Here is a 12,958-nt window from a genome sequence, read left to right as displayed (position 1 = left end):
CAGAAATAAGGTAGAAATGGATCTTGAATATTAAATAAGAATTGAAGAGCGGATCCTAGATAATAAAAGGGTAGACCCTGAATATCTGATGAAATAATCTAGGTTCAGAAAGCAAATTGGACTCTAGATATAAATAATAGAATGAATTGAATAAAGGATCTATGTCCAAAATAAAAAATTGATATCAGATATCAGATCCAACATTGGATCTAATGTCCAAATTGGAACATGAATTGGATCTCGGATATAGATATAGTTTCAAAAAAAAAATTGATCCGAGTCTGAACTAGAAATTGACTGAATTGCCACTCTAAATAGAAATGACCAAGATAAAAAATGATTTTGCCCTATAGGGCAAAGAGTGACACTTGAAAGACTGGATTGTATTACGACAATGAAGCCGTACATGATACTTCAAGTACAAGGTTTTGATGATGAACAAGTAAATCAACTGCATTTCAGCTAAGGCAATGAAGAAAAATGACAAGAATTGAAGAACTTGATGAAGAATCTTTGAAGACTTGTGTGCAAATGTAAAATTTACTTAATGTCTTAGATTCTTATAAGAGCCTTACTTAGAGTGCATATTTAGGTTGCATTTCACCTAAAAAGTCTTTAGAAAAACTTTTCTAAAAGAACCCTTCATGAAAATCTTTTTAAAAAACTCTTTACTTAATTTTTTGTGTTTATTAGTCGACCAATAGAATCACCAATCGACTAATCTTTTTGCGCCAAATTTTCTAAACATAATGTCATTTTTGTCAAATTAGTCGACCGAAGGTTTTATCAGTCGACCAGACAGAATGTCTGTTTTCTGGAAATTTAGCAGCAGTCGACTAATGATTTTATCAGTTGACCGGACAGAACATGTATTTTCAGAAAAATTTAGCAGCAGTCGACTGAAAGGTTTTTCAGTCTACTGATGATATTATCAATTGACTAACTTTTTCTCTAGTCGACTAAGTTTCAAATCTTCAGATTTTCAAACGGCTCGATAAACACATCAGTCGACCGACGATAACTGTCAGTCTACTAATATTTGAAAATCAGTCGACTAACTATTGTTCCAGTCGACTAATTTTGTCGTTTTTCTGTAACTTTTAAAAGGCGTGTCTTTTCATTTTCAAATGTTTTGATCGTTCAAAATGGACTGTTTTGACACCCTTTCATACCCTCAACGTATGGAATCTTTCAACTATAAATATGAGTGCATTCTACATGCAAAATCAATCAAATTGAAAGCAATTTCATTGAATTACTCTTTGCTTTTCACTCATATCCATTTTCTCACTTGATATTTTTCACTCAAATTCCTTTGAGAGACAGTGAATTCGTGAGTTGAGTATTTCAATAACCTCAAAAGTCAATTGCATGTTATTTTGCATTCATAAGAAGGCTCGTAGGTTGATTGTAAGTTGATTATTTTACTTTTTCTGTAAAAGGAAGGACTCCTTGGTTTAAAGGAGTTGTTTGCTTTCAGTAGGTGTATTACTGAAAGTGGGACCGGATTTGGTCTGTATGATCTTGTAGTTACACAAGGTTGTTAGTGAAAATCTCAAGCTGGTTTTGCTTGGGGACTGAATGTAGGTCGGGAAAGACCGAACCAGGATAAATTATTGTGTTCTTTGTGTGATTGCTTTGTGAATTTCAAAATCCGTCAAAATTCCGAAGACGATATTTAAAAGAACTATTCACCCCCCCCCTCTAGTGCTCGTTGCCTCGATCCTACTGCACTTTCAGATTGAACTAGGTTCTAAGGTTTCTGAACTCAAGTGAACTAAAAAGACACTGACTCAACTAGACTCCTAGACCAGGTGACCGAAAACAGGCACAATTCTCAGTGAAATGGTAAGAAAATCACTATAGAGTGAACTGAGCAATTAAGGTGTACTGGGTTTGAGCTAGAATGACACTCAACTGTACTAAGGTGAACTAAATCCAGAGCTAAATCCTAGCTGGGCTAACAAGGGTTAGCTCAATTCTAGTTGAAATGAGCTGAACTGAGCTAAAAATGATTTTCAAGAATATGAGAAACAAATTTGAACTAGAACTGGACCACTTGAACTTCTGATGATCTCAAGTTAAACTCAGAGGAATAGGATCTACGGGAAATGACTGACTCAGAGACAATTGGATGAAATTCAAGCTAGAAATGAGTTTATTTCATGTGAAATGAACTAGATTTAGTTGAAATGAAATGACACTACTTATCGTGAGCTCAGGGGAGCTAGAAATGACTGACATTCTAACTCTTCTAAACTTAAAATGAGTTTGGCTGAGTCTAACTAACAAGGGTCTAAGGTGACCTAGGGGTAAAATGGTAATTTTACTGGTAAAAAGAAGTGAAATGACAACTAAACTGGAGTGAACCTAGGGGTTAGGCTCCTATATTGTATTATAGGGTCGACATCTATGAAAGGGGGTGTCCAGGAATGAACCTGAAAAATTTGAGGTGTTTACAAGTGCCTCGCTTGAAAGCTGCTCGACGTGGAGCTACCCTCAGGACGGTGGGCAGCTGAGTGAGCTATGGTCCAGTGCTGCATAGGAGCTAGGGAGATGCCATCTTGGCCAATGATCTATCGCTGGAGCTAAGAACACCCTACCTTGGCCGACACTTTTATTGTCTTGCATGTTTTATTTTGAATGTTATAAACTATTTTGGGTTAACGTTGAAATTGAATTTTTTCCTATTTGATTCTATGATTGAATGTTGAATTTGAATAGTTTTTTTATTTAAGTGAAATCTGTATCGTATTATAAGGTATCATTTAGGACAAGTTTCACTATTTGATCTTGATGTTTGCATGTTGGACGCAAGAATCGACCCATCTATGATTAATTGCTTGCATGAATTGTATGACTGGATTTTATTTTGAGAAGCATTAGTATTTGAACATGGACTATATTGTCTTTGAAGGATTTTTTGTGTTGAATCAATATCTAAAAAAATGTTGTTTTCATGTGGTTGTGAGGTGCTTACCAAGTGGTCGGTGAAACACCTCATTGCATATTATTTTTGACAGCATACTTAGTTTTATTTTGACATCAATTAATATATTGTTTGTGACAATTTTTGGGTAGTTTGGGTTCCCCATTCAGTCGTATGAAACCATTTTTAGTTTTAGGGCTTGTTAGCATATTATCTTTTGTTGCACGTTTAAAGGCCAGAATCACTATTGTAACCCCATGTCCTTATCAGGTTTTGTCAATTTTGTATCAGAGATTGGCTTGTTGTGCTGCAAATTTTTTACCATTTTTTACGATAAATTAAGTAAAGAAATTCTTCTTAGTTAAATTTTATACATAAAACATTATTTTTCTAGAAATCATGTTCAGTTACAAGGAATAAGAGAGGGTTAAGAGAAAAATCATAAAATTTAAGACCTATTTTATAATTTTTAAACATGTGGTTGCATTCGTATAAATTTTTTGAAGAAGACAGTTATTATAAAACATGCCCTAGGGAAATTTCTCTTGGTCATGATATTGTCCCCTATGGCTTTTGTGGCAGACTAGTTATATGGGTTATTAAAATACATAGAATAATAAACTCCTATACGGTCTTGGTCTTGGCTAGGCGCTTCCTCTATGTATACCCAGAGGGGATTAAATATCGAAACAAATACCTCCATGCTTACTCTGATGATTACTTGCTTGATGAAATGTAATATCTAACTTGTATTACATTCATGTTTTAACTCTACTCATGCTTTACTAAACACATGCTTTAGCTATATGCATATTTTCTCTAAAATCATGCTTTATCAAAAATTATATGCAAATTTACCTGGAATTGATATAATTACCTACCAGGCTTTCACCAATCTAATCCTTTAAAGAGAAATTTTAAGTGATTAGCTCATGTATAATGGATGGCGCGAGATAGTAGCACCATCTTGAACTAGACATCAAGAGGATAACAGGCAAGCTGAGGGTGTTTTGTTCATACATTGTTTTGACCCTATATTTTTGTATAATGAACTCTGATGTAAATACAATTGTTTGACTTTTTGACTTATCGAGTTTTTCGTGGATGATTTTCACCTGTGACTTGCCTGGAGTTTGCTTAACCCCAAGGTTAAAATAATTAGTTTTTGTTGCTTAAAGGTTAAAAAAAAATCATTTTTTTTGATAATATTTTCGGGTTAGGAATTTTTTGGTGGCACATGTTGAGTTTCTCAATTCGGCACAGTCTGGAGGGGTCGAGGTGGTCATATGTAGTGAGAAGAATATGGTGTAACCTGAGAGTTACATCAACAAAACAATGAGCTCTGATGCCAGTTGGTTGCCATGATGCAATGAATTGCGACATTAGAGGTTGAGCGTACGCATGGGAATGTCAATGAGGACGATGATCACTTCTCATTGAGTTTGCCAGCCTCAGCTCAACAGCCACATAGCCTTGTTCATCAAAACAACTAGGCTGAATGAATTATGTTTGAAATTCTCAAATTTTCTAGGTTTTGCACTCCTGAAGAGTTATTGGATTGGTTATACACTGTCAGTGAGGTTATGGACTTCAAGAAAGTCTTAGAGCCTAAGCGAGTCGGCCTAGTCGCCATTCACTTCAAAGGCAGGGTAGCAGCTTGGTAGCACCAGGTGAGACAAACTCGATAAAACCAAGAAAAGAATGGGTGCACATGGAGCACAAGCTTCACATCCAATTTCTGCCTCACAATTACCATCAAGAACTTCATTAAAGGTACCAAAATTTGAAACAAGGGATGCACAATGTAGATCAATATACTACCAAGTTTCATGAACTTTTGGCGCAAAACAATCTTATGGAAGATGAGGAGCAACTCGCCTCCAAATACATTGGACGTTTGAATTCCCAAATTCAAGAAATGCTTAATTTTATGGATTGTTGGACCGTTTTTTAGGCACACCAACATGCCAAACAATGGAAACAATCATTATAAAGAAGGTCAGTTAGTAGAGCAACCCCTGTGGCTAAGGTTCCTAGTAGTGCACCCCCTTAAAGTCTAGCAAACATGTTCCTTCTAGCCGACCTACACAAATTTCCAAATCAGGTAAGCATCAAGCATCTCTTAACCCATCACAAGCCCAAACACGACCATTCGGGTCAAATACTAATGTTAAATGATACTTATGTGGTGGTATGGGACACCGTGCATCAGAATGCCAATCGAAGTCATTGTTTGTGAATGAAGTTGGGTGAACTCATCTATAATGAGGAAGTCAAGGAAGAGCCTACAAAAGAAATTCTATACATAGATCAATGGGAAGTGTTACCCTCCCATCGAATTTGTCTAGCACCCTGGCAAGAATTAGATGATGAGTAGTTGAGAATCAACATCTTTCATTTTTCATGCACTATAAATGGGAAGGTATGTGGGTTCATTATAGACTCAGGGGGTATTGTAAGAATATCATTTCTATAGAAGTTCTCACAAAATTGAAACTAGGAATCCAAAAACAGCCTAAGCCATATCAAATGTCATGGATTCAAAAGAATGTAGAGATCAAGGAAATTAGCCAGTGTTTAGTCAGACTTTTTGTGAAAAATACTTATTTCGATCAAGTTTGTTGTGATGTCTTACCGATGGATACACGCCATGTTATTTTAGGTAGGCTATGACAGTTTGATAGATTTGTAATTCACATTGGCCAAACCAACACCTACTTGTTCAAGCATGAAGATAGAAAAAACATGTTAGGACTTTCTAGAAACCTACTTCATCGTCCAAACAGACTCAGTTAACCCATCTGTTGCACTTCTAGTTAGGCATGAAGTGGAAGAACCCATGTGTGAAGTGAATGCATATCATTCATCTGTAATTTCTAATAATGTATCCCACCTACAAATTGAATTTCCCATATGTGTTTGTAGTTTGCATGATTTAGTTTTTGTTAGCTATCACTTTATTCCTTAGTTCAGTAGTGTATCAACATCTTTTATTAATTTAACTTTTCAATTCATTTTTAGAATTAGTAAATCATCTTTGACAACTTTTAGATTATGCTTTACTCTCTCTTTCACATCTTGTGCAAAAACAGGTTTTGAATTATCATGTGATGCCTATAGCAGAGAAACATTTCTTTCCTTTGTGATGTTGGTAGATAAACTCTTGTTAGTACCTATAGAAGATTTAAAATTTTCCAATATTTCGTTAGCCTTATCTCAAGGACAAGTTAATTGTTCAACACTCGCTCCTTGATAAAACGTAGTCCAGATTATCTTTTGTTATTTAGTTTTCTTGCACAAGTAAACAAGAAAGATCACTGCAGTCAGGTCAAATTGATTCATTTTGTCTATTCTTCACACTTTTGAAAAGTCTGCATGTATTTTAATAAAAGTTTATAAAATGTAATCTTTGAACCTGATAATTTTGTTTGGATTAATTCGTCAAAGGAGAAATTATTTCAAGATAGGCATAATAGTCATTATATTGGTTCTCTTGTAATTATTAATAAAAATCCCTATAGTTTGAATATCCCTTTCCGTTATTTTACTTTTGGTGTATTACATGTTAAACTTATTTTTAAGTACCAAGAATGTTTAACTGATGAGCCATAGGCTTCGAGGATGGAGCTTTTTGACTCGGGGGGAAACTGATGCAGTGCATATGGGCAAGTTGGATAAAGATGGTGTCGAAACCTTGAGTCTGGTTGCCCAAACCCAACTCACGCCCAGCTTGAACCAAGCCTACATGGCCAAGACACCATTTTAAGCTTAGTTTTGAGATTCCAGTATTTATTTAGAGCATGTTCGATAATATTTTTTTGTTCAAAAATTGGCATTTTTATTTTTCTTAGGTTAAGCTTCAAAAAATGAGTGTAGCTGAGATGCGGATGCTTAGATGGATGTGTGGAAATACAATAAAAGATAAGATTCGGATCGAGGAGATACGTAAGAAGGTAGGTGTTGCACCCTTTGAAAATAAGATGCGAGAGAATCGTTTACGGTGGTTTGGACATATTCGGCGAAGGCCTAATGATGCTCCAGTTAGAAGGTTGGAGAAATGGGAAAATATATTAGTTAAAAGAGGTCGGGGTAGGCCTAGGAAGACTTGGATGGAGATGATAGGAAAGGATATGAATGCTTTGAACCTCCGAGGACATGACATTGGATAGAAATGATTGGAGGAAAAAGGATTCATGTGGAAGACCCAAAATGAATTTATTTTTTGGTTCATATTGCTGACCCCAATTGTTTTGGGATGAAGGCGTAGTAGTTGTTGTTGTTGTTGTAAGCTTTAATAGCCAGTTGGGATCTGTTTAAGGAAATGGTGGGTGTATGTGAGATTTTCAAGTAATTTTCTTTATTTTTTATTTTAATTTGATTTTTTCTTATACCAGCCATGCTGGATCTTCCTAAGGCGAGTTTGGATCCAACTAGGCTATGTTTGGAGCTAAGGACACCCTACCTTGGCCGATCCTTTTATTGTCTTGCATGCTATTTTATTTTGACTGTTATAAACTGATTTGGGTTAACGTTGAAATTGAATTTTTTCTTATTTGATTCGATGATTGAATGTTGAATCCGAATTGTTGTTTATTTAAGTGAAATTTGTATCATATTAGAAGGTATCATTTAGGGCAAGTTTCACTATTTGATCTTGATGTTTGAGTGTTGGACACAAGAATCGACACATCTATGATAAATTGCTTGCACGAATTATATGACTGAATTTTATTTTGAAAAGCATTATTATTTGAATAGGATTCATATTGTCTTTGACTGATTTTTGGTGTTGAATCAATATTTAGAAAATTGTTGATTTCATGTGGTTGTGAGGTGCTCACCAAGTGTTCGGTAAAATACCTCAACAAGTGTGCACATGTTGCGCATCTGATTTTTGGGAGAATACTTAGTTATATTTTGACATCAATTAATATATCATTTGCGACAGTTTTTGGGCTGTTTGGGTTTCCAAATTCAGTACTTAACTGTGTGAAACCATTTTTAGTTTTAGGCTTTGTTAGCATATTATCTTTTGTTGCCTGTTTAGAGGTTGAAACAACTTCCAAAACCCCGTGTCTCAATTAGGCTCCTCTTGTGAATTTAAATTGAAGGTTTGAAACTACGAGGGTAGCCAATATTCTCTTAGCATGTGTTATAAACATTGACCCCTTCCATGATTAATAAATTACTTGTTTTCTCAACAAAATTACTATCTTACATCCTCACTAAGGGGACTTCACAAACAATGTTCTAATCTCAAAACCATAGTTAGCAAAACTCTATTTAAAACATGTTCCTTTAATTAAACTTCGAAAAAAAAATTTGATTATAGTTACGAAGATTTGATCATAGTTCTAATCTCAAGACCATAGTTAGGAAAACTACGGTGGACACGTGCGGAGATCCCATCTTCAGATCTCTAAGCCCCGTGATTCAACCCCTAACCTCCCCACAACCCCAAACGCTCCTTCCCGTATTCCCTCGCCCTATTTTCAAAGGCAAAAAATAGCAAACCGAGAAAGAAAAAAAACTTATTTTCATTGAAGATACGATGGGTGGGCCAATCTTTTATAGTTTCCCAGTCAGTACACGTCTTCAAGGAACAACTTCAAAACGACACTAGATTTCTTTTTCCCTTTCCTTTTTCTTCGTCTGAGACTGCTGCACATCATTTGTAGCCACATCCTATAAATAACTACCAAAGAGAGAGAGAGAGAGAGAGAGAGAGAGAGAGAGCGCCGACCACCCAAAGCAAGTGGGACAGCAGCCGCTCTTGGTGACCGCCCCAACAAACACACGCTAGCTTGATCTCCACGTTGACATCTCTCCATCTCTATCAACAACTCTCTTCTCTCTCTCTCGTAGCAAACAGTGTACCGCGTAAGTTACCATAGGTCAAGAGAAGGGCAGAATTGACGAGGAATTGTGTCGGCGCCTGTCTCTCTCTCTCTCTCTCTCTAGCTTTGCTTCCTAGTTTCATTAGCGACTGTTCTCTCTCTCTCTCTCTAGCTTCTCTTTCTGTCTTTTTCTTGTAGTTTTCCACCTCTGATTTGTTATTTGGAAATCTGTTCAACTCATCCCCAAAGTCATTCTTATATTCATAGACTTCATTGTGATTTCATTGATGCAAGTTATTTTGTTCAAATCGGACGGCATAGATATGATCTACAACATTTGTTTAGGAGAATCGACATTTAAATCACTGAAACCCAACGTGTGCAAGGACTTTTAGCGATTTAAAAATCAATGGTTGACAAAATACTTTTTTTTTAAAGAACGATTGACAAAATACAAAAGTTTAAGAGGGGTATGAAAATGGAGGATGACATAGGGGATGAGTGAAACGAAGCTGCTCTAATTTTGTCTTTAACTCTCATGCTTTTCGGTCTCCTTTTCACCAATACCCAAAAAATATGTTCAAGTCAACCACTTGTTACATCATCTCATGCTCATGATATAGAAATATAGAATAGGTCTGGCCCATCTCAAATGAGATATCAAATATATATATAATATTTTTCAAATGGGCGAGTGCCAAAAAACTCAACTGGATTGCTACAACCGACCACTGGAAAGAAAAGGTACCCAAAAATCTGGTCAAATCCTCGCCAAACATGCTCCAATTTATTACGGCAGTAACGAAGGAAACGATGATAGATGTCATTGTAAGTCCCTCCGACCATATAAACTCCATGCACCCCTACCACTTCTCCCCACTCTCAACCTTCTTCTGCCACCACCCCCATCTCTTTCTCTCTCTACTACAATATTCTTCTTTCCCAAGTTACAAAAGTTTATTTTCTTTACAAGTGATCCACATACACAGCCCTTCTCACCCCCTCTCTCTACAATCTTCCTTTCCATACTACAAGGTTTCTTATCTTTACAAGTAATCCACATACACAGCCTTCTCTCAGTCTGTCAATGGCTTCTCACCTTTTCATGTCAAACCAATCTCTCCATTCGCCGAGAATTTGCATGTTCCAGACTCGACAGTCGGTTTTCCGTTGCGAAATCGCAGTACGGAGTACGCCATCTTGCCTAGTACCATTATCTACTTCCTTAAAATCTATTGAATCAAGAGATGCCCTAGCACGCATGTGGAGAGAGATTCAAGGGTCCAACAACTGGAAGGGTCTTCTTCAGCCCCTCAACCCCATCCTCAAGAACGAGATCATCAAGTATGGGGAGTTCGTCATGGCATGCTACCATGCCTTCGACCTCGACCCGATGTCCAAGAGTTACTGCAACTGCAAGTATAGAAGGAACAACATGCTAAAGGAGGTTGGCCTAGACAACTCTGGTTATGAGGTCACCAAGTACATCTATGCAACTCCTGGCATCAACATGCCACTGCGAGAGGCCTCGTGCTCGAGTCGGTGGATAGGATACGTCGCCGTCTCCTCGCAAAGGGAGATCAAGAATTTGGCAAGAAGAGACATCCTTATCAGTTTCAGGGGAACTGTTACCCAGACTGAATGGGTTGCCAACTTCATGAGTGCACTAACACCTGCAAGACTAGATCCTCGTGATCCAAGGCTGGACGTTAAGGTAGAACTAGGCTTTCTTACCCTATATACATCCACAGATAGCTCCTGCAAGTTTGGTCATGCAAGTTGTAGAGACCAACTTCTTGCTGAGGTCTCTAGAATCATCAACAAGTATAAAGGGGAGGAGATGAGCATCACTGTGGCTGGACATAGCATGGGGAGCTCCCTGGCTATGCTACTGGCATATGATATTGCAGAGATTGGACTAAACAAGCTTGGATCAAGAGAATACATACCCATCACAGTTTACTCATTTGCTGGGCCCAGGGTGGGGAACTCTGGGTTCAAGAGGAGGTGTGAGGAACTGGGTGTTAAAGTTTTGAGGGTAGTCAACGTCAATGACCCCATAACAAAGGTACCAGGGGTCTTCCTCAATGAGAATTTTAGGGTTTTGAGGGGAGGGTGCGAGCTTCCTTGGAGCCATGCATGCTATGCTCACGTTGGTGTGGAACTTGCCCTTAACTTCTTCAAGATGAGAAACCCTACGTGTGTTCATGACTTGGAGAGTTATATTGGCTTGCTTAGATGCCCCAACAAAGTGGTGAAAAAGGGTGAAGGCTTTTTCACTAGAGCAAGTCAGTTCCTAAGAAAACAAAAGTTGAATGCCGGGTCATGGGGAAATGCCACAAAGGGTTTAGGAAACTTAATTCAACTGCCTAGAATGACAAAAATCTAAGTTAGAAACTTGTCATGAAAATGGCTTCATCCAAACACTCTTTCTTAATAAGACCATTCAGTGTATAAGCATATTGAACTCCTGTTTTGTTAAACTATTAACAAATCCGACAATATGAAAATTGGGTCATGCAAAGAGGCATAACAACTAACTTTATGGTAAGACTTAAACAGAATTTACACGTGATTCCTGTGTTCCATAGCTTGCTTTCGAATTTATCTGAGTTTGTCATGAAACAAAATAATATAAGATACTACATTAAGTTTCACAAGAAATGCAAACATCCTCTCAACATTGATTATATGTTAGAAATTATACAAGTTAGATATTGATAAGCTGCACATAATGCAATTTACATGGAAAACAATATAATGTATTACATACATGTTCATGTGAAGGGCTTGGTTGCTTTTGCTTAAAGGTTGGTTGCTTCTTAGACATTGTCTTGCCAACCAATTCTAGTGCACCCTTTATCCTCTAACTACTGCGATTAGAAGCAAATTTTCTTTTGATACCCTTTGCTAGGTGAATTTTTTTATCATAATCTACAACATTCACTCCTGACTTGTTGAAGATGATGTTTATGCTTTGACGCAACTTCTCATGAGTGTCAATGGAAGAATGATTTTTACCTCTGTTGTTCGCTCCCAGTTGTTGGACTGGCCTTCATGAGTTGCAACAGACTGATGGTGAATTACTGCACGTTTTCAAGTAACTCCCTTGATAATTTTCTCATGTATATATAGGCTTCTTCACTTTTCGATGTCAAATCTGCAACATGCATGAGTGACCTACATAGTTGTTGGTAACGGGAGACTATGTGGTACTTCTCATCAACACCAGATTGACTGACCATATCTGTATCCAGCAGTTCAATCTTTGCTTATCTCATTCATTTTCACATTAAATATGACTCAGGTATTTCTTGTATCTTCTCTTGATTAAGTGACTTTAATGTATGACAACATAAAATACCTTTGAATTCATACATTTTCATGTATATTCAATTGTTCAGTTGTCAACATTGTACGTGACATGTGCTTCTTATCTTTTCGAATGCTCTTCGCCCTCCCGTACAATATGGTATTTGTGTATATTCTCGATTTGCACGCGTCCTTCTATGTTGCAATTTATGACCTGTATAACCTTCTCCTTAATCTATTCAAATACAGTTAGTATATACATACCTGCAAGTTGCATCAATATTTTTATGCCCAAAATTACAAGGCGTATATTGAAGCATTTCACATCTTGTTCAAGCTCATTCTGTCTAAGACCATCTACAAATAATTTATATTATTTCATGAAACAAAACATTGTTAAACATGAATACAAGGTTTTCTTCAGTGTGACATACATAGATTCAGCTCTTTGTGTGCTTATCATACCTGCACAAAAGTATTGTCTTTCATATGCCAATGCCCACTTCTCTTTTTCTGTATATAAAATTTATAACCACAGACAGTCTTCAAGGTCGTATATCTAAATCATTGCCTCCCAATCATACATAAAGGTGACCTCATCTACACTCTCAAGTACACACCTTGTAAACTTTTTGTCAAACCCTATCTTCTGATTAAATACGTGTCATATGTTCTTTGTTGCATTTTGAAAGATATGCCACAAACATAGGCGATGATGTGCATCTAACCATACATGAGACACTGCAGCCATAATTGCGTGATCACCATCTGTAAGTATAACTTCAAGTTGCTTCTCATCCATTGCCTGTGTAAATACTCTGAACAACCACTGAAAGCTTTCCTTGGTCTGGTCATACAAAAAAGCATCGCCTAATATATA

The 12,958-nt window shown here is 36.9% G+C and overlaps 1 protein-coding gene across 1 annotated transcript in view; it reads left to right on the top strand.

Annotated features, from left to right (window-relative positions):
• Positions 1 to 9,853: 9,853 nt before the first annotated feature.
• The window catches only part of LOC149811727 (galactolipase DONGLE, chloroplastic-like), a 74,335-nt gene continuing 71,230 nt past the window's right edge, over positions 9,854 to 12,958 (top strand). Inside the window, exon 1 of the mRNA XM_089992909.1 lies at positions 9,854 to 11,054. Within this exon, the coding sequence (XP_089849035.1) occupies positions 9,854 to 11,054 (1,201 nt within the window). The remainder of the gene's footprint in view (positions 11,055 to 12,958) is intronic.

This window comes from Nuphar pumila, chromosome 17 (assembly GCF_984573655.1).
Source record: "Nuphar pumila chromosome 17, dmNupPumi1.hap1.1, whole genome shotgun sequence".
Lineage (NCBI taxonomy): Eukaryota > Viridiplantae > Streptophyta > Magnoliopsida > Nymphaeales > Nymphaeaceae > Nuphar > Nuphar pumila.
Note: the sequence above shows the minus strand (reverse complement) of the source record. Positions and strands in the feature narration are given on the sequence as shown.